Raw genomic sequence first — 22,771 nt, 5'->3', positions numbered from 1 at the left:
GAGGTGTGGTCCTACAATCTTACTGTACGTACTTGCTAGAATTTACGTTTGGTCTTATTTTTTTCACTAGAGAAAAAATGGTTAGGCGATATGATTTGTTGGAGATGATTGCATCGCCAAAAGAATGTTGGAAGATTCATGTCAGAGTAATCAGACTTTGGTCTTTACCGAGATTCAAAGACCCAAAATCCATTAGCTCCATTCAAATGGTGTTGATAGATGAGCAGGTACTTCTAAATTTATTCATACACACAATTGTTTCTCTATTTTCATACACTTAGTCCCATATTTGTATGATCCTCACCTCATAATTGTCATAATTTTACCTCATAATTGTCATAATTTCAACCTCAGCAGTTTCTGCTTTTCTTGGGACTATTCATTCAAAAATAGAACAAGAACAAAATCTAATTCTGTGTTTTCCTGCAAGAAAACATAAGCTTTTCATCATAAAAAAAGATTCTATAGTCAAAAACAGATTTAATATATAGCTCACGTTGTATTTGGCCAATAAAAAAAAAGGATTGGGGGACTTTTAGTAAGATTTTCATAGACAATTATATAAAATTATAAATTTTAGCTTGCAAATACATGCACTAATGCCAAGATACATAATTACTAAATAATGCAGATTGGATATAAGAGTTTATGCCGACTAAAAATAACAAAATTTGAGTCACTCTTGCTTTCACATCCTAAAAAAGCATAATGTATATCTTTGATAAGAAATAATAAGCATATTACAACAAAATTGAGAGTCAGATTATTCCTTACTTCTTTATCTATTATTCTCATCTTGAAGACTTAAATTTCCTCTTTCCGTATGGGTTACAGTTAACAAAAGAGATTTGTATTAGAAAAGTTTGTGCCAAGCATCTCCAGGTAGTGTTGACTGTTGGGAACCAAGCAGTATAGCCTCTACTGATTTAACATTTAAAATTTTAGACTAAATCAATCACATTAAACAAAGATGCATATGGAGGGAAAAAAAGAGAGAAAAATAATAAGAGCATGACTAACGCATATGCATGATTGTCGTTAATCTTAACCCTCTTTTACATAACACTTAATTCTCATGCATGATTGTCATCACAAATTTTTTCTTTTAAATACCTATTGGTTAAAAAAAATAAATCAAAAGTTTTTTCAACCTGTTTTTCATGAGTTGTGTGAAAAAAAAGTCAAGTACAAAAATTTTATACTCAAGTGAAAGTCATTAAACAATAAAATTAGTCGTTTTAAATTAAATATTTTAATTATTGTGTTAATATATAATTAATTTTTTGTGTAAAATATAATGATAATATACATTAAAGTATTAAATATTTGAATCCATTATATGTATATTCTTCCTTTTGGGTGATTATAAATCTATTAGTTAATACTTAATACTTAATATTTTGGAATTAAATAATATTTTTAATTTATTCAGTTATTTTTGTTGAAAGAAATATTTTATATAAATTTTGTTTGTTTATTTAGTTGGACCTTATTGGTACTGTGTGTAGAAAATAAATAGTAAAATATTTTGCTTTGTGAAAAATAAGGATATGATATATGTGTTCGAATTATTGATATCGGAGAGAACTGTGTATGTTTTTACATATTTTGGAGTTAGCAACAACTGTGGGTTGTACCACACAACATTACATCATTTTCGATTATTTTTTCAAAAAAGAACTACTATCTTACCCTCTTTTTATAATGCAATACCGTTATATGGTATTAAGTTGGTCCCTTTTAGAAAAATTATGGGATACTCTCCTCAACATCCTTTTTTGGTTGGTAAGTGTATGATTTATGGTAAGTACATAAGTTAATTTTTCTTTTGTTTTTATGACAAAATATCACTAAGACGGGTGATTTGTGCACAATCTTTTGTTTGATATTTATTTTAGACGTTGCTGGAGTTATGACCAATGTAGAAGGTGAGAGGAAATATATGAAGGATGGCAAACTTATTGACATATTAGTCATTCATATTGAGAACGACGGGTGTATTTTTTCGATGCCCTTATTCAGCACTTAATATGTTTATATAAGTAATTTTTTATTTTCTAAATAATTTATATTTTTCTGCAGTTTAAAATTTAATATTACTGTTCTTGGAGAGATGGTGGACCGGATCAAAGGTCTTGTGGCAGCGGGTGAGCAACAGCTACCGGTAGTTATTTTTCAATTTGCAAAGAGTAAATAATTTTCGAGGTATGTGAGGATTTGACCACTATCGAATGGTTATATCTTATTGTAGCTATTTCTACTAATTATTGGGATGCGATTCAATAGGTATTTTTAGTTTTAAAATTTTATGGTGTGATGTTATATATAATAGTAATTTTTTTTGTTTTTAAATTTTAGAGTGTGATACTACATGTTGTGGAAGCAAAATTATAAGTATTGTATTTTGTGTTTTAATACTTTTGATCATGTGGAATTACAAGTGAAATTAGAGAAAACAATAATAACAATTCCGGCAAATGACTGGCGTTCTAGAAATTAAAATTTGAAGTGATAAAAATATTATTATATACACGTGGATAAATTATATCACCAGTTTTTTATTTTTTTATTGTAAATTCTATGTTGAATTACTCAACAATTAATTAATCAATATATAATTTCAAGCTATTTTTTTGTTATTATATAATACTTTTTATTATTTTATATTTGCAATAAATATTTTTTGTATGGCTCATTAATAAAATAAAAAATTTTACTAATTAATTAGGTTCACAGTAGATTATAGTTATTTTTTTAATCTAAGGATATTTTTGGTTACTTTCCATTCAATAATTTATCTGTCATGTATAATTGTACAACTCATTTAAGCAATGATTATTGTACATAGGTACCAATATTTTACAGAACATTATGTATGGTACCAGGCTCTTGATAAATCCAGATGTTCCTGAGGCTGTGATGCTTCGAAAAAGGTATTGTACCAATATTGTGAATTATTTATGATTGTGCATATTAACTGTATTTTTATGGCGTTGTGATTGATAAGTAGCGTGTACTATAGAGAGATCTCGCAGTACCTGTCTGTACTTTCTGGCAAACCGGCGTATGTTAATGAAGATGAAGTTTTATATTCCACTGAGAGGAAGACAATAAAGGAGTTACATGCGACTGCGGATGTGAGTGCCTTATAGAAAACTACTTTTTTATGTTAGATTCATTGTTTGTTTTTTTTTTACTTTCAAACTGTTCTTATGTAGGTTGGATTTTATGTTGTTCTGGCCACTGTTCTTAATGTTGAACCCGTTCTAAGTTGGTGGTATAAATCGTGTGTTTGCAGCGTGAAGGCAGAAGCTAATGCGGATACATACTTCTGCGATGACTGTAATAAGGACGTGAATAATGTGGTTGATAGGTACGCTCTAATTGGACTTATTTGTGCAATCTTTTCATAAAAATACAATATAGTTATGTAATTGATTATGTCTCTTTTTAATTTATTTAGCAATATCTAACTTAATACTAACAATTAGTAGACAATAAGAGAACAATTTATTAAAAAATAAAACTGCTTTGATTGATGGAAATATTGTCTATCCACAAAAAAAAAATTGGCAAAATGAGATAGAGTGCATAGAAAAAATTCATATATCTACAATAATTTTATACTAAAGTCTCTTCTGCTAGGCTAAAATCTAGAAAAATGATAAGCCTACAAAAATTGTGTTTGAGTATTTAAATTGTGTTGAATATAATTTTTATGATTTTATTGTGACTAAAGGATGACAGGCCAAGTGTTAATTGATGTTTTTGAATAAAAAAAAGTATAAGTTGAATTTGTTAGTTTTTTATGGTACTGCTACAACAACTTTTGTTGTGTTCGATAAGGAGACCATAGTTCTATTCGGACGGACCTGTACTGAGATGGTGAAAGAGTTCAATGTATGTGATTTCTGCTGTTGAAACCATTTGAATGATTATGATGATTCAATGTCGGATGTGAATATAGAAGATAATTTTATACCATCCTCAGAAACTTTAGACGGTATGTAAAAATTTTATCTGTATGTTTATTTGCATCTTTGTGTACATTATGGACTAAATTGCATCGGTATGACAACTGAGTATCTAAAGAGAGTTCATTCAACAGATGTGTGGCATATAGAAAATTCTATTTATCAATGTCAACACTGTAAAGCATCAATATGGTCTGAAGAAAGGCTTGCTAAATTCAAACAGTCGCCCCAACCAAAGTTTTCATTATGTTGTATGGAAGGAAAGATCGAGCTTCCTCTACTTTCTGTGCCTCCTGATGAGCTCATTCAGCTTCATACTGGAGAAGATCAAAGAAGTATTCATTTCCTAAAAAATATAAGGGCATTTAATTCAATATTTTGTTTTACATCAATGGTCGAAAAAATTAACCGTGGAGTGAACAATGGGACTGCTCCTCCAATTTTTAAGCCTGGGGCTCAAAACTACCATAGCATTGGTAGCTTACTTCTTCCGAATAGTCTGCGACCAACATTTGTCCAGCTATATATCTATGACACAGAAAATGAGATTGATAATCGGATACGCACACTTTGGTAATTTTCATGCAACCAGTCAAACATTTTAGTTATTTTTTATCTGTGAGAGAAAATAACATAAAATTTATTGTATTTTTTTTTTGTGCAGTTCCAATGAAACTATAAATGAGCGGATAAGAAAATTGTGGCAATATTAAGAAATATGCTAGATAAATATAATAGTTTGGCAAAGAATTTTCGCTATGCAAGAGATAGGTATCAACAGAAAAAATGCACAAATATAAAGGTTAAGTTAATTAGTAAAAGGACTACAGATGGTAGGATATACAACTTTCTATTTGTATTTGAAGTGGCTGCATTGATTGTTGGCGATGTCGAACAACTAAGTAAAGATAGAGATATTATTATAGAAAGTCAAACTAGATTCGCTGAGATATTGTTGGCTACATTACATGTGTATTGTGATGAAGGGGTTTTTTCTTTGTGTATGGTCATGAAGGTACTGAAAAAATATTTCTCTGGAACGTTATGTCTGCTGAGATTTGCTCAAGGGTGATATTGTATTAAACATTGCTTCAAGTGGTATTGCATCTTTACTTCTTTCCAATGGAAGAACGACACATTCAAGGTTCAAAATACCGCTGAATATAATTGAAGATTCTGTATGTAACATCAAACCTGGTTCCCCTCAAGCAATGCTGCTGTTGAAAGCCAAACTTATAATTTGGGATGAGGCTCCAATGGTTAGTAGGTACTACTATGAAGTACTTGATAAATGCTTAGGTGATATCATGAGATTTTTTTCCAACATATAACAAAGATTTTCCCGATGGAGGAAAATTGGTTGTACTAGATGGAGACTTTAGACAAATTCTTTTTGTCATTTTACGAGGATCGAGACAATATATCGTTCATTCAACCGTGAATTCGTCTTACCTTTGAAAGTTTTGTCAGGTGCTCAAACTAACAAAAAATATGAGACTCTCTGTAGGGACGATTGCTTCAGATCAAGATGAGACAAAGCAATTTGGTGAGTGGTTATTGAAAGTTTGTGATGGTCTAATATGTGACAATATGGATGGTGAATCTGAGATATATGTCTTCCAAGAGATATTATTATTCCTTCTTCAGACCAGGCATTTGATGAGTTGGTTCATTTTTCTTATCCAAATATTTTGGATAACATGTCCTCAAAGGATTTTTCAAAGCAAGAACTATACTGGCTTCCACGCTGGACATTGTTGAAGAGGTCAACAACCATTTGATGGCTATCATTCCTGGAGGGGAAAAATTATATCTTAGTTCGGATTCGATTTGTATGGATGAAGGGAATATAGAGAGTCAACTAGATCTCTATGGTCCTGAATTACTGAATAGCATAAATTGCTCTGGTTTGTCTCCACATAAATTAATACTCAAGGTTGGTGTTTCGGTGATGTTACTGAGGAATATTGACCAATTCAGTAGTCTTTGTAATGGTACAAGGCTACAAGTTAGGAAGTTTAGAAATCATGTCATAGAATGTGAAGTTTTAACGGGTAACAATGTTGGTCAGATTACTTTGATTCCAAGAATGAATATGGTACCAACAAATGAAACCGTCCCAATTAGATTCCAACGAAGACAGTTTCTCATAGTAATATGGTTTGCCATGACAATTAATAAGTCTCAAGGACAAACTTTATCTCATGTTGAATTGTACTTGCCAAAACCAGTTTGTACACATGGCCAACTATATGTGGCACTTTCAAGAGTTAAGAGTAAGAGAGGTTTAAAAGTTTTACTTATGAATCACGTAGGAATATCTACAAATTCAACCATCAATGTTGTTTATAGAAAAGTCTTTGAAAAAATAGGATTCTAATATAAATATTTTAATTTTATTTTAAATTCTGTATCAATGTATAATTATTTTATTTAAAAAAGTGTAAAATAATTATTACTTACTATTTTTAAGTTAAACTTTAATTTTGATAATAATTTTATAAATTTCTTAACATAATAATTATTTTGTATTTTTTTTTAAATATCCAAACATATAAATCTTTTTTTATTTTTATAAATTTTTTTCGTACTAAACACAGATTCATACACTAATTTTGGTTCAAAAATGGGGTTTTTTTAATTTTTTTAAATTTTATTAAACCTCAAAACTAACCTACCAATTTTTCAACCTTCATAAAAAAAAAAAAAAAAATTCTCAAATCGTAGGCTTCAATTTGCCACCCTCCGAATTTGAATTATCACTGTACAAATCGGAGCCTAAGTTTTCTAAGTCACCCTAAAGAGGTGCCTCCAATTTGTATTTCAAATTAGAAAAAAAAAATATATTATTTAAAAACACACCCATCATCTATATTTATGCATACCACATCCTCCAAATTAATAACTAAAAAAATGAGGCTATCTTCAACTCCTTGTTTAAAACTAAAATCGGATAATACCTTATAACATTTTACTGGAGATAAAAAAAAAAAAGGGAAATAATCGCAGTTTATTTGTTTTTTGGATGTAGCATTCATCTACAAGACTATCCAGATTTTTGTCATGATCGACAACCAAGCTCAGCTCTGCCTTCATCACTTATGGTTTTATTTGTGCATAGCTTCTGAAGATCAATGTAACCTATGATAGTGTCCTCAAACACTGCATCTTCCAGCTTAGCATCATCAAAAGTAGACCCTGACAACACTGTGTTCTTAAACACAGCTCCTTCAAGATTCGCATTCCCAAAGTTAACACGGTCCAACACTGCATTTGAGAAGTCCACACCTGCAATCCGTGACGGATCGAGAAAATTTTGATAGTGGGGGCAAAATATATATAACATAATAATTATAATTGAATTTGGATTAACACAATGACCACTCGGAAGTGTGTCACGTTTCACATAGAGCACCATGTAGGTAAACTAGCTTCTTCACATCCTCCATCCCTAAAATTTGGCCTCAACTAATGGGTGTGTAGCAACATGTAAGACCCCAAGTTATGGTATCTCTTCCAGCTACAAAAAGATTGAATAGAGCATCTCTTAGAAACTTATCATCATGGACCATTTTGCCCTTTTCTTCACCCATCATTATCATAGCACTTTTGTTGCATTCATTTAACTCTTGGCGCTTAGTTGCAATGCATGAATATATTGCATGCTTTTGTCATCTTCTCCTCACCAATTTGAAGCCATTCTTGAAACTTCCAAGCACTTCTTGGAACTATGTGTCTATAGAATATGGACTCCTCAATTGAGAGACTCTTATTAGGATCATATCCTAAAACCATGATGCATGTCTCGTCGAACACATCTTGAAGATCCAAAACATTTCCATGTAACCATGCATGATCAAGCTATATATGCTTGAACCCAATTCCATTGGTTGATTTTCTAGAGCCTATATATGCTTTTGTCCTTTTCCTTGTGTTTTGATTGTATATGTTGGAATCTTAAACTTCAAGCTACCCATGATTAGTTTGAAATGTCAACTAATGTACTACACTCATCTGGTTTTGTAGTTGTAAGTAGGACCAAAGGACCTACCCAAAACTCCGAGTTTGAGCACTCTTCCATCCCTGCCACCATAAAGAAGATGTTCAACCTTTCATCTAACTTCTTGACTCGTTGGGGAGTTAAGTTCCCCAAGAACAGATTGCCCAGGTATCATTTCGAATTTTCAAGTTCCTTCATGTATGTGGCATCATGTAGTAATTGAATTAAGATTGTGTGGTATGTTTGTTCTAGTGACTCTACCGGATGTAAAGAAGACGGCAAGCTATCCGAGTTTCAGAGCGAGGTGGTTTCTCAATGGTGACCACTTCTTGAGCAGTTTCCCCGACGAAATGAGCAAGAAGATGAGTGTGAAGGAAGCTCATGGATATGTAAAGGGAGCTGTTTCAAGGTTCATAAGAGCTAGCAAAGAAGCCATCAAGCTATTGTTGATATGAGATCCTCCCTCACTACTAGAACTTCAATTCACAATTGATACCAGTAATACAAGGAAAAAAAAAAAGGACAAGTGTGGTTATCTTTTATCTAATTATTGATTATTATAGGTTGTGAGATTGTTCTGGTGTTAAGATATTGAAACTGAAGTTTCAATAGTAGGGAAGGGTGTGTGCCAATGTGGTCTGTTATCTTGTGTGTGAAGAAAGGTTCATTTTGTTTTTATTTCTTCAAACGTTTACTCCAAGAGTAATGGTTTGGTTAGTGGTTAAAGTTAGCAGTAGAAAAATTTTAGTGTTCTTGTACAAAGTACAAATCATATTATAAATGAAGCACCACGATTTTATTGAGTTCCTTCTGTTTTTCATGCAAATGATTTTCTGCCATTTATTATTATTATTATTATTATTATTATTATTATTATTATTATTATTATTAATGAAAACGACCAATTTTGGTTTGATTCCATAGTGTCAAAAATTTCATTTGGGTTGAGTGAACTTCCTTTTCAAATCAAACGGCAAACACCCCTAGAGCAACTCCAATAAGATATTTTTTGGATATTATTTTTGACATCTACAGTAACTGAGATTAGTATCAGTAAAAAAAGATAGTAACACTTTAAAAAAAGGGGATGGGATGGGGATGGGGGCAGGATTGATATACCTAACTCACAAGGATCTGCGAAAAAAAATTTAATTAAATATTTATATATATATATATAAATTGTGTAAATAACTCTAATTCATTTTATTTTAATTTATATATTAAAAATTTTATATATATTATTATGTTAAACTCATGTTTAAATTGTGTTTGATTTGATATATTTAATTGAATTGTATAGGATTGTGTAATTGGACATTGAAGATGCTTTTATTGGTCTTGTAATTGGGCATTGAAAAGTTAGTTGACAACGATAATCTTGCCTGAAAAGGAGGCAATTTATAAAATAAAAATTCAAGGGTTATATAGAAGTACTTATCAGAAATTCATAATATTTATTTACAAAACCTATTCTTTAACTCCCAAGTAGAGAAGAAACAGTAAAGAAAGAATGTATTATCTGCAGTATAATAAAAATCATCCCTTTGAGTGTCCTAGAAATGTTAAGGGTCGCATATTTTTCAAAGCAACCATGCTACTTACACAAAAAACAAGACACTAAATTAACTATAATATAAATTTTATAATAAAATATAAAATACATACTGAAAATAAATTAAAAAACACATATTTATACAAAATTATATGATGATTAATTTAGTGGCTGATTTTTTTTTTATGCGCTTAGCATTTTTGTTTCTGAGGATAGAGGAAAACAAAGAATTCCGCTAAAGAATGACACGAGAACCGTGAGACCAGAAATCCTGCTACACAACATTGAAAAAAGAAGGTTGTTAGGACTTAGGATCATGTTTAGAAATCAGAGGCATGAAAGAAATAAAGGGAAAGTAAAGAAGATGGTAGGTATAGATTCTTTCACTTTATAGAGAGTAAGAATCAATGGACACCAATCTCATCTTGGTGTTTTTTTTCTTTTTTTTTTTTAAATTTGAAATCCCAACAATTTCCTCTCTCAAAGTAGAGAAAGGCCTTTATCCTTTATTTTCTTAACTCAAGTAAAGAAGAGGGAGATCTTTTCTCTTAAACTTGAAGATTTTTTATCACTAAACTATGTAAGCACTTTCCCATCCTCTTTTTTTTGGTTCATACACACCCACTCACACACTACACTAGAAGCTCTTTTCAACCACTAGGATCACGCTTGGTGTGTCTCTCTAAGAGGCAAACATATTTGCCACTAGTACACAAGCCTCAGCCACACTTTCCCATCCCTTAATCAAATATTTCTCAAAATCAAATAAATGAATGGGAAGGAAAAGATCCCTTTTGTGATCACTATGCAACTTCAAGTGTTAGAATATCAAGAGGCATAATTAGCATTTACTGTACTCTGAACTCAGGTTTTCATTTCATGATACTACCCTCAAATTTAAGAGTTCATCCTAATCTTCAGGTTGAATAAGGACTTTGCCACGTTGATATATCAGAGAGAAGATCACGCAGTTGATCAATGAGTATCTTTAGGTGCATGTTCTTGTTGGCAAGCTCCTATATTAACGAACAGATATTGAAATGTTAAACACAATAAATATAATTTGAAAAACAAAATAGCTTGTTTCAGCAAGCTAAATTTATTAACCCAATTAAGTTGTTTCAGCAGTATTAACCAGTTAGATTGGCAAGCCCCTAGAAGAATAAAATAGCTTCCAGTAAACTTAGCTGACATAACATGGATCCCCCAATACACAAAATTTGAGCCCAAAGTGACAATTTCAATGTTCAGGAGTTGAAATATTTATCATAAAAATAGATCAAAGTTTATAGAAACATATAAAAACTTCGCTGCAACTTACCTTTCTTAGAGAAGAGGCTCGCTCCTCCAATTTCTCAATTTCCATATCATCCAATTCCATTGGACTATCAGTTGAACCAGTGTCAAATGATTTTGCCTGTAATACCGACCTATTTAGTTTGATGGGAAAAGAGAAAAAAACATCCCTAGACAAAAAGTTGTAAAGTTCACAATAAAGAATATGCAAGTTTGCATGCCAATATCCTTTAAACTTCATTTCACACTGCATGGTTCAAATTGCGGCAGATGACATGATAATATACAAGAAACAAGTTCAGTGAAGGTGATATATTATAGTTCTACAACTATGGTTCTGTTGTTTTATCCTTTAGTAAGATCACTATCACACCAGTGTTTATCATAGTCATGGAAAAAATTATATATAAAACACATGAATGCATAAGTTTGAAACTCTTGTGAGAAAATATTTGAAACCACTCAATGATTAACTAACTTGATATCATATGAATATTTCATACACTTAGAATTAACTAACCACTTTACTTGAGATAATCATTCGTTAATCCTTCAGCCAGATGGATCATTTTCAGTACTCTATGAACAACAATTACCATAGTATTCTGACAGTTCTAAAATCTTAATCCCTATCCAAACCATGCATGTGCCAAAAATTAAAATATATGGAATAAATAAGAGTTTAATTTATATGCAACTGTCACATACATAAAAATGGTTTGTCTTCAAATTCTGAAAACAAAAAAAAAATGTACCTTTTGAGAATTGGGAATTGCTTCGAGAACGTTTCGAAGAGAAGCAATAGCGTTCTTATAGCGAAACCTTGCCTCTTCGAGTGCGCCACCAGCACCAGCTCCTCCACCAACGGCACCACTCTCAGCATGGTGGTTGGAGTTATCGGAGGCAGCATCTCCGGCGCCACCGTTGGAAGAGTGAGAAGAAGGACCGTTGTTATGGTGAAGCGGGGAAGCTGAGGAAGCTGCAGACGGAGAAGCAATGGACCACAAAACGGGGTTGCAGAGCTCGTCGTTCATGGAAGATAGGATCTGAAAAGCGTACTCTATGGTTTCTTCGAGGTACTTCTGGCCTTCCATTGCAAGCTCCTGTGTCGTTCTGGAACTGCTTGAACCTGAAACGATGCCGTTTACTACTGATTGCTCTTCCATTTTAGTTGCTGCTGAGTTCAATCGAGTGTCTTGGATTGTTGATAGTGGGAAATTGGAAAACCCTAACCCTAATTTGGAGAAAAGGAAGTGAAGATTGAAAATCAGAGACAGAGGGATTCGAACCTGTTCGGATGAAACCCAGTAGAATTCAATCAAGCATTGACTAGGCATTTGAGAAAAAGAAAGAATCAAAAAGAACATTTAAATCACAGCAACAATACAATAACACCAATTGAAACATTTAAAAAGAAAGCAACCAAAAAGAATATCTAAAAATCACCAAGGTTGAAAACAATAATTTGATCTCAACGAATTAAAAGCTAAGCTTCCAGGAAAGTGAAGAATACCCAAACCAAAGAACCTTCAATCACAGTTTAAACCAAAATTCAGAATCCCCTCAAATTGAAGCAGCAAGCAACTTGAAAATCAAAGAACCAAAAGATAATTTTCAAATAAAAGATTCAGATCACCAATCCTAACCAGAAATAAAATCAAATTCCAATAACAAAGAAATCTAGAAGCCTAGAACAGAGCAGAGCAGATCCTGAGGAAGAGGGGGAACAGAAATAATTAACTAACAATAATTATTCATTCATACCTACACATTACCAGCAATCCAATAACAATACAATAACAATACATACCTAAACATTACCAGCAATCCAATAACAATACAATCCAATCCAATTATTCAATTGAAACAGGCAAACAGGTAATAACAATCCATTCCAATAACAATACAATCCAATAACAATACAAAGTTCACAGTTCTGAATCAGTAACTTAGTTCAGTTGAAACAGGCAAACAATTATTCAATCAATTATTCAATCACTATATCACTATATCAGTTCACACTTCACAGTTCACAAAAAAACAATTATTCAATCACTATATCACCATATCAGTTCACAGTTGAATGACTTGAATCAGAGTTCACAGAGCTTCACTATTTCAGTAAATCATAAGTTCAGAGTTGACAGAGCTTCACTATATCAGAGTTCAATCATAAATTCATAGTTAATAAAAAAAATTACCTAGAGAACATGCAAGAGACTGTGGTTGCGGAGGGGGACAGAGACACCGAGAGACAGAGACAGAGACACCGAGTGACCAAGGGAGACAGAGACACCGAGAGACACCGAGGGAGACAGAGCATGCAAGAGTGGTGGAGTAGACGGTGGCATCGAAGTTTGCGATGGCTGCTGCGCGATGGAGGCTTCGAAGGTTGCGCGACGGAGGCTTCGAAGGTTGCGATGGCTGCTGCGCGATGGAGGGGAAGTGAGCGCGCAGACGGTGGCTGGACGGAGGTGAGGGGCGCTCTGGAGCTCGATGAGATTGAAACGGCGCTCTAGAGTCTGGAATGCTAGATCTGGCACGGGAGGATGCAGTTAGGGCTGGCTAATTGCCTCAGTGAGTGGAACGGCAGCGTTTTGCTGCCCAGCCAAAAAACCGGCCGGATCACGGTTCGGTTCGACTGACTGGTTACCGGCCGGTTCACCGGTTCAATTTCGATTTTCAAATTTTACAATTTTACTGATTGTTCGAATTGTTTTTGTGTTCGGTTCACGGTTCGACCGGTTTGACCTGCCGGTCCGAACCGATTTTCAAAACATTGCTGCAGCGTGAGGTGAGGTTGAATGAATGGGCTTCACATTAGGGTTAGGGTAATTTAAATGTTTTATTTATATACCGGTTCGGTTTGGTTTGGTTTAAGTTTTCTCAACCAAAATCGAAAACCGATCCAAACCGAACAAAAAACTGCAAAAACATAATTTTTCGGTTATTTCAGTTTTCAGTTATTTCGATTTTCGATTTTTTTTATTCGGTTCGTCGGTTTTGTTCGGTTTGTATTGGTTTTGAACACCCCTAGATACTACTACACCAGATGCGTGTTGATATTATAATGTCTGGATACTTTTTTAGTTTCCAAAGCAATTGAAATGATAGTGTAAGAATCATTGAATTACAAAAATATTATTTGTACATTAAAAATAGTTATTAATATATTTATGTATAAATATATGTGTGGTTTAATTTATTTTTAATGTACATTTATATTGTAACATATTTTATATTAATGGCTAATTTTAGTGACTGATTTTTGTGTACATATAATATGATTTAGTTATTAAAAATCTAGAATATCAAATACATTAATTTTATTTGTTTCAATGTCTTTAATCGCTTTTTTTAATTTACATATTGAAAAAATAGTGGTATTATTCATTGTTATTGGCTCATTGTATGTGTAGGGATATAAAATTTTGAATGATGGCTAACAACAAATCAGACCATCCGATTTAAGGGTGCCACAAATCGAAGGTTGGTATTGACTCAAATCGAATGGTCAGATTGAAGGTCAAATTTAAATTTACGAAGATAGGACGATGGAGATTTGAACCATAAAACCTAGCCTTGGTTTTGTGGCTTAGATCAATTAGACAGATAAGGTAGAAAGTACAGGAAGTCGGACGATAGAGAGGGGCACACTAAAATCGGATCCTTGGTTTTGAGGTACATGACACGTGTCACACATGCAACCATTCTGATGGGTGAGAGGCTCCTCTTCTCTTTCTTCTATCCCTCCTCGATGCTGAACTGAACTGAACTTTCACTCTCACTTTTATAGTTTCATTTCTTTCTTCATCTTTTGCACAGCAAGTACCTCCATAAACCATCATTTTATTAACCAAAATCACACAATGCCTTAGAAAATAAATTAAAAAAGTTTATTCTCTTGAACTTCACATTATTAACTATTTCAATCAATCACATTATGTAAGTATTTATTTTAATTTTTTTTGATTTAAATATTAATATAGTAATTTTGTATATTTGATGATGTTTATAGATTAAATGGTAGTATTAAAATAATATTTTAGACATAGTTGTAAAAACTGAATCGAATTAGTCAGTTTGACTAAAACATCGATAAATTGGATTATCAATCGGTTTAGTTAGTCTTTTGAACCGTTTAAAAATAAAAACTGACATAAACCGATCAAAATTGAAAAAATCGGTCAAATTTAATTAAAACCGACAAAAATCGATCCAACCAGTTCGGTTTGGTAACTTACCATTCTATGGTGCTCCATAGCAACGTACCTCTATCTGTGATCAGCGTGCCACTTGTCAACCTGTGGTAGAGCCAATGGGACCTCTTGTTTACAATGTCTCCTAGTTATCACTCTGTTATTGTGTTTTCTAATATTATATATGACAAACACTAATTATATAGTAAAATTTTGAATTAAATAATTTTATAAATATCTAATTTAATTTAAATTTTGTATTCTCTATTTTTTGAATTAATTATATTTTTTAATTATTTATCATTATTAATAGAAATATAAATTTTACTAAAAGTTTATTAATTTACTTTATCTATTTCAATGTTAGTGTTGTGATTAAAGTTATCTGTTTTGATACTAGTATTAAAATTTATTAATATTATGAATTGTTATTTTTATTATGTCAAATTAAGATACTATTGTAGTAACATTAACTAATTTTATGTCTATCTTTATATTAGTTGTCTTTAAAATTTGAGACTTGGTCGTTCTTAAAATATTGAAGATATATATTTTAAATTTGTTAAATTTTGTATTATTTTATATTTTTCATTTATATGAGATCGATTTTATCGATTTAACCAATAATTTATCGGTTGAATTAATAAACTAGTGAACTAATAGTCTGATTGATTTGATCATCGGCTCGGTTCTTACCATTATGATTTTAGATAGATATAATATTAGGTTTTTTTTTTTTTTTTTTAATACCAAAGATAGGAGACTCGAATCCGCAACCTCTTAATTGAGTATGTGGAGACTATGCCATTTGAGCTATTACTCATTGGCTAGATATAATATTAGTTATATATATGTGTATAGTTAGTTTATATTAAAAATAATATTTTGTGCGTGTAGAGTAAAGTTAACCTTTGCCTAACGAGTAGATTAATTTTATAAGTTTATTAAATGTATTTGTTTAAACAAAATAGTAATTAGTATTGAATTTATTGGTTAATTTTATTGATAATAATACATAGTAGAATATTTGTTAGTTTTTATTTAGCGTTAGTGTTTAATAATTTAATGAAGCAACGTTACTAAATTAATTATTACAGTTTAATTTGAGATTTGTGAACAATTTGATTAATCATTTTATATGAGAATATAAATTAGAATTGTTAGTTTAATTTATTAAGCATATGACAATGTTAATAAGATAGCTAATGGAATTATTTATTATTCACAGTTTATGTAAAAGTATAATTAATTATTTTACATCGGTGTATATATGTGTAACAAAATTATTTATAATGATAATTAACTTAAAAATTAATTTAGTGAATAATTTTATTATTTACATTAGTTAGTTTATTTTAAAGGTTAGTTTAGTATAGTGGTTTAGGATATCTTTTATATTGTTCATGTTTGTAATAAGTGTTTTAGGTTATATATGATTAATTATCTAAGATAATTTAAGTTATTATTTGTCCATTTTTAATAAGGTATACGAGTTTTGAGACCTATCTATATGAATTTATCGGATATAAGGATGGATTTAATCATACAGAAGTGGAGCAAGTGCTCCTAGTAAAATTTTAAATATTACTTAGTGACTCTCAATAATAAAGTTAATTGTCCCCACTATAAATTTAATTTTGACCCCACCCTTAAATTCTTCCTTTTTTTTCAATTTTCTTTCTCTCCAGTTCTGCCCCACTCCAATCCTCCAAACTTAGCATTTTTCCTTACATCGTTGCTCCACGCCTCTATTGCTGTTCTCGTTCTGCACTTCTACGTTCCTTTTTGATGACATATCTCGCCACTCCGTTTGCGTCTGTCGCCACTTCGTCTCTTGCCACTCCATCATCTCCAGCCTGTTACTTCAAGCATTGGCCGCATCGCACTTCTTCAGCTCCACTCTTCACTCTTTACCCTTCAGCCTCTCGAGTGAGTCTGTTCGTCTCTACTGCCTGCTGGGCGTCGCACCGCTGTTTGCTGTTGCTTCCTGGAGTCTTGCCATCTTGGTACATTCATTGATCTATGATATGCTTGTTTCATTGCTTAGATATAACATTTTGTTTGGAGTCTTGCTAAATTGGTATCATACGTGATACTTTTATTGTTCTGTTTGTTAATTATTTGTGTAACTGTGTATTAACTTATTTTGAATTGAAATTTAGGATATTATTGTGTTCTTCACTTTTTTATTGCTGTTGAAAATTAATTTGAGTGACTTATTAATTGTGTGTATCGACTTATTTTGAATTAGGAATTTTGGATATTGTTCTTTTGTTCTTCACTTTTTAAATGAATTTTTAATGACATATATTGAAAGAGAGATATTAGATTATATTGAAAATAAAAATATTATTCAATCTTTTTAAAATATGAAGTCAAAAAAAATGGAATTATAAATTATTTGTTATTATTTTGATTTATTGTTTTAGTTTTTTAATTTGTCAGTTAGATCATTTAAAGAGTAATTATATTTTATAATATGAGAAGACAATTATAAAAATTATTATTATATTATGTATATTTTGTCCCACTGTCAAAATTTTTTGGATTCGTCACTGATCGAATGCATACAATTTGATAGTCGAGCTTGTTCTACAAGCCACTGGATTTTATCACGGGTCTCAAATTGGAGTAATCCAATGTCAATAGACTTTGATAACAGCTCTAGTAGTAAGATCGCATTCCGATATTCACACTTTTCATCTTCCGATTGATGAGTGCACCGTTACGCTGGAAAATATTACTCTAATTCTAGGTATTCCGATAGATGGTTTTGCCGTTACAGGAACCACCATGACTAATCACGAGGCCATGGAAGTTTAATACCTACGTCAATTTGGAGTTACACCGAGGATCAATGATTGTAGAAAAAGTTACATCAAGATGACTTGAATTAGAATTAGAAATATGAAAGACGGATTACATATAAATGATCAAATTACCATTGAAAAGTATGTAAAGTGTCATATATTATTGTTACGATGGGTAACCGGAGATTGTTGGGCTGGACTCGCTGGGTTGGCCCAATCGTCTGAGGAAGGAAGCCTTCGTGCGGGTCAGCGTCTTGAGGGCCTCCGTCCGACTTGTGAGTATGAACGAATGGGGGTGGTGCCTGCAAAGACACTCCGATGCCTAAGTCAGCAAGGGTGTGAGCAGGCCTAGAGAGTATTGGGACTTAGCGATACCTAAGAGGTGTCAGTGTATTTATAGTGGTGAACCAATAACCACCGTTGAAGTAGTGCCACTTTTTTAGGGTGATAACCGTCCCTTTATCTTAGGGAAGTTAAGATATGACTTGTGGAAGTGATTAGAGAGATTCTAGGGGCAGTTACTCATTCAAATGAGTGCTTATCTGCCAACTAATCCTCGTTCCCGACTTCTTTAGAGCAAGTCGAGACGAATACCGACTTCGTAGTGGCTGATCTGGTGAAAGGTGAGGTCAACCCTTTGGGTTGGGCCTTTTTACTTGGACCCTGGGCCTTAATCGTTGGGCCAGGGTATGAACAGTGCCCCTACTCGAGCCCAATTTCTTTTTAAGATTTGAGTTCGAGTATACTACTCGGGGTTGTGACCGACGTGATGTTTCGAAACCGACGTGACTTTTGTGACCTTTTGGTTCTGACAGTTACGTCTAATCAAGCGTCGTGTCCGTTAGGGATGTGCGTAGGGATTGATGGTCTTGGTAACGGTGCATTTTCATTAATGACTGCCCCGTTTTTACCATTGTGCCCCTAACGTACTTATAAATACTTTCCCTCTCTTTCGTTGTTTTGTTTCTGCGATTTTTCAAATTTCCCCTTCATTCGTTCGTGCTGCATTTTTGCATTTTCGAAGGTTTTTGTTTTCTCCAACCCTCATTTTCGGATAAAGGTTAGTTCTTTTTGTAACATGCTTTTCTATTTGCATGCCTTCATTTTGTAGATAGGTTAGTAGACTTCAGTTCCGTACTTCCTCCTTTAGAGACCGTGTTTTTTATTTTCCTTTTCTTTTTCCCTTGTAGGTTTTTTGCTACCTTTTTAAGAAAAAGAAATGGCTTCCGTAGATATCCTTTCTCAATGGATTGATGTCACGGTCCTAGGGGAGGAACCCTCGGTCGATACTGAGTTTATCACCAACCTTCGCACTCACCACAGAATTTGTACTTCTGAGGATGACGAGCCGAAGTATGAATTGGTAGTCCCGGGTCCTGAAGATCGGGTTTGCTTTGGGAGGGTCAATGAGGCGGCCCCTCATTTTTTCTTTATGTATGAGTGTATGATCACCCGTTTGGGTGTTTTTCTTCCTTTTTCAAACTTTGAGATATCTGTTTTGCATCATTGCCGAGTTGCCCCTACCCAGCTTCACCCCAACTCTTGGGGTTTTTTGAAAATTTATCAATTTATCAGCCAAGCTTTGGAGTTCCCGACTTCTTTAAAGATTTTTTTCTATCTTTTCCATATGACCAAACCCTTCAGTGGGCTAAACAATAAGCAACAATGGGTGTCTTTTCGAGCCATACAGGGTCGGAGAGTTTTTACCCTTTTTGACGAATCCTTCCATGACTTTAAAAATTATTTTTTCAAAGTTCAAGCCGTAGAGGGTCACCATCCCTTTTTTCTGGATGATAATTCTTCTCCCCGATTTCCTTTATACTGGCTGGAGGCCTCCCCCTGCGAGAAATATGGTCTGGATGACCTGGATGAGGTAGAAGCAGCCATTGTGGGATTCCTCCGAGAAGTGTGGGGGAGGGCCCCATACTTGGACACAAAAAAGTTTCTCCAGGGGTCTCCGACCTTTGTCCAGGCACAGCTAGGTAGCTTTTATTCGTTTGTTAGATTTCTGACTTGTCTGACTGACCTTTCCGACTTGTCTGATCTATCCGTTATTGTCTTTCCAGAGATGGCAAAGGCAAACGCTCAGGAGTCTTACCAAAGGGTCCAAGAGGCTAAAGCAAGGTCTCGCGCCAGGACTGGTGGCGCCAGGGCGGTTATCTCTCCTCCTCCTCCTCCTCGGAACGTTGGGACTCCCTCTCAGCCCATTGTGATTTCTTCTTCAACTTTCTCTCAGCCGCCCCCCTCTGCCCGACCTTCTCCTGAGCCAGAGAATAAGAAGCGCAAGACCTTAGAGTCTGGTACTTCTGGTGAGGTGAAGGCGGATGCTCTTGCATTCGTCCGAAAGAACATCTATCCCCAAGCTCGTATAAGCATGGATGATGTGTCTGTTCGTCACCACCTTACCACTCTGGTTGAAGAGAGTCTCAAGGCGGCGGGGATTTGTGGCAAACTCTTGGATATTTTTGAGAAGGCTCCTCTCAGCTCTTTAGGGATGACCTCGAGGGTCGAGGAGCTTGAAGGAAGGCTTCGTGTATATCAAGAGCATAAGAGGGAGTTGAAGGAGGAATTCGCCAAGCTGAAGGAGGAGAGAGATAACCTCCGGGAGAAGGGGAGGAAGTTGCAAGCCCAATGCAACATGGAGGTGGACTTGAGGAAAACAGCGCAGGGCAGCTATCAAAAAATATTTGAAGATCTTGTGGCTGTGAAGAATGATCTGCTGAATTCTCGGAAGGCCTATGCCGAGTTGGAGGACTCTATCGCTGATGGCGCCGAGGAGGCTTGGAGGGTCTTTAAGGAGCAGGTCGGAGTCATTGCTCCTGACTTGGACCTTTCTCCTTTGGATCCCGACAAAGTCGTCATCGACGGAGCCATTGTGGATCCTCCTGCCCCTGTGATTGTTTCCGAGTCAAAATTGAAGACTCGGGGGCAGAGGATCATAGAGTCCCCTCCTCGTCCTAAGGACGCTCCGAGCTCTTCTACTATTCCTCCGACTTCCTCTCCTATGGATGCCTCTCTTCCTGGTCCTGGCGGCGTTCTTCCTGACTCTGGTGGTGGTGATCCGTCTACTCTTCCTAAAAAGTAATTTGGCTATTTGGGGGCCCGGCCTGTGGGTCCCCCCTTTTAAAACTCTTTATTTATTTTGTTAGTGTTTGAACAATTTTTTGGCCTTTTAAGGCCGTAAACAAAACACTTTATAATACCCTTTTTCATAGGGGTTTCAATGCTAAAAAATAAATACCCTTTTTGGATAAGGGTCTAAGTTACCTTATGCGCGCATGCTTTTCTGATTTGCGATTTTTTCGGATTCCCCCTTGATTTGAAAGAATCTTTTCTTTGGCTTGTCTGCCTTTCTGAACCTTTTCATTTTAAGGATCTTCAGGACAGCCTTTTAATCTTTTCTTTGGTTTTTTCCTATCTCTCTTTTGTTATTCCTAGTACTCAATTTCGTTTCATTGAGTTTTTCTGATTTAGGCTACTTTCGTGATTCATTTTTGTGTTACTCGGTTTCCCGTTCCGACTTATGAGTCGGGATGTTTCCGAGTTTATTATGATCAACTTCTATAACCTCTTTACACCGACTTGTACCTTGTCGTTTTATCCTGACGACCATCTAGGTCGGTTCATGGGATTTTCACGTTTTGTCGAGCTTAAGTTGGTGCGTTTCGTAGAAAAAGAAAACAACAAAGGAATTTAAGAGATATTTGTAAAAAAGATCTTTATTAATTGGGGAGGTACTTTATTGCTACTAAGGGTTTTTGACAGTCTATTTCCCTTAGCCTCTACTATGATGCCTCGTTAAAAACCCTTCTCCAGAAAAAACCCTTTGGTTTTTGGGGAAAAAATCATGAAGTTGGGAAAAGAGTACATCAGGGAGTAGAGTTCGCTTTTAGCTATAGTACCTTTTCATATTACAAGCATGCCACGACCTTGGTAACTCGGTGCCGTCCAAGTCGGTTACTTTATAATAGCCCTTTCCTAAGACCTCATTGATTTTGTATGGTCCTTTCCAATTTGCAGCGAGCTTTCCTTCTCCCGATTTGTTGACTCCAATGTTGTTTCTGATCAGGACTAAGTCACTTGGGGTGAATGCTCTTCGAATGACTTTTTTGTTGTATCTTGTAGTCATCCTTTGTTTCAACGCTTTTTCTCTTATCTGGGCTTCTTCTCGGACCTCGGAAAGCAAGTCGAGCTCCTCTTTATGCCCCTGTATATTTCCGATCTCGTCATGGAGAATCACTCTTGGGCTTTGTTTGTTGACTTCTATTGGGATCATGGCTTCTACGCCATAGACTAGTCGGAAGAGTGTTTCTCCAGTGGCGGATTGGGGGGTTGTCCTATAAGCCCATAGCACTTGTGGGAGCTCTTCGGCCCAGGCTCCTTTTGCATCTTGTAATCTTTTCTTTAGCCCTGCCAGTATGACTTTGTTGGCTGCCTCGGCTTGCCCATTGGCTTGCGGGTGTTCCACCGAGGTGAACTGGTGTTTGATCTTCATACTGGCTACTAGGCTTCTAAAGGTAGAGTCGGTGAATTGGGTTCCATTATCTGTAGTAATGGAATGAGGTATCTCATACCTTGTGATGATATTTTTGTAGAGGAACCTCCGACTTCTTTGTGCGGTGATGGTGGCCAATGGTTCTGCCTCTATCCACTTTGTGAAATAATCTATTCCCACAATCAGGTATCTGACTTGTCCTGGCGCTTGGGGAAAAGGTCCTAGCAAATCTATTCCCCATTTTGCAAAAGGCCATGGAGAAGTGATACTGATGAGCTCCTCCGGGGGAGCCACATGGAAATTTGCATGCATCTGGCATGGTTGGCACTTTTTCACAAATTCCGTGGCATCTTTCTGCAAGGTCGGCCAGTAGAATCTAGCTCGGATCACTTTCCTGGCTAGTGACTTCGCTCCGAGATGATTCCCGCAGATCCCACTGTGGACT

General features: G+C 34.6%; 2 protein-coding genes, 1 long non-coding RNA gene and 1 pseudogene across 6 annotated transcripts; 3 read left to right on the top strand and 1 right to left on the bottom strand.

Annotated features, from left to right (window-relative positions):
• Positions 1 to 1,912: 1,912 nt before the first annotated feature.
• On the top strand, positions 1,913 to 6,354 carry LOC148554119 (uncharacterized). The gene is made up of 9 exons (XM_088494998.1): positions 1,913 to 1,995; positions 2,083 to 2,147; positions 2,849 to 2,933; positions 3,011 to 3,137; positions 3,219 to 3,373; positions 4,713 to 4,989; positions 5,042 to 5,233; positions 5,445 to 5,571; positions 5,687 to 6,354. The coding sequence occupies exons 1-9, from the start codon at positions 1,913 to 1,915 to the stop codon at positions 6,352 to 6,354; spliced, it is 1,779 nt and encodes a 592-aa protein (XP_088351124.1).
• A 1,219-nt stretch (positions 6,355 to 7,573) lies between these two features.
• On the top strand, positions 7,574 to 8,781 carry LOC110264353 (uncharacterized). Of its 2 annotated transcripts, XR_002350425.2 has the most exons (3): positions 7,592 to 7,863; positions 8,001 to 8,142; positions 8,227 to 8,781. It is a non-coding gene; the product is annotated as an uncharacterized LOC110264353 (long non-coding RNA). The 2 variants fall into 2 exon arrangements; XR_002350424.2 differs by having other exon boundaries at positions 7,574 to 8,142.
• Positions 8,782 to 9,469: 688 nt separating this feature from the next.
• LOC107605877 (mediator of RNA polymerase II transcription subunit 30) lies at positions 9,470 to 13,372 on the bottom strand. 3 transcript variants are annotated; one of them, XM_016307810.3, is made up of 5 exons: positions 13,024 to 13,349; positions 11,578 to 12,056; positions 10,848 to 10,943; positions 10,416 to 10,542; positions 9,664 to 9,797 (listed from the first exon to the last, which is right to left on the bottom strand). In XM_016307810.3, exons 2-4 carry the CDS (start codon positions 11,986 to 11,988, stop codon positions 10,444 to 10,446), a joined length of 606 nt encoding a protein of 201 aa, XP_016163296.1. In that variant the 5' UTR covers positions 11,989 to 12,056; positions 13,024 to 13,349; the 3' UTR covers positions 9,664 to 9,797; positions 10,416 to 10,443. The 3 variants fall into 3 exon arrangements, with proteins under 3 accessions (XP_016163294.1, XP_016163296.1, XP_016163295.1); XM_016307808.3 differs by having other exon boundaries at positions 9,470 to 10,542; positions 13,024 to 13,372; XM_016307809.3 differs by having other exon boundaries at positions 9,664 to 10,542; positions 11,578 to 12,111; positions 13,024 to 13,360.
• A 5,891-nt stretch (positions 13,373 to 19,263) lies between these two features.
• LOC148554118 (uncharacterized) lies at positions 19,264 to 20,792 on the top strand (annotated as a pseudogene).
• The last annotated feature ends 1,979 nt before the right edge of the window (positions 20,793 to 22,771 follow it).

Source organism: Arachis ipaensis, chromosome B7 (assembly GCF_059453495.1).
Source record: "Arachis ipaensis isolate K30076 ecotype BB chromosome B7, ASM5945349v1, whole genome shotgun sequence".
NCBI classification, from domain to species: Eukaryota; Viridiplantae; Streptophyta; class Magnoliopsida; order Fabales; family Fabaceae; genus Arachis; species Arachis ipaensis.
This window is presented reverse-complemented; position numbering and strand designations above follow the sequence as displayed.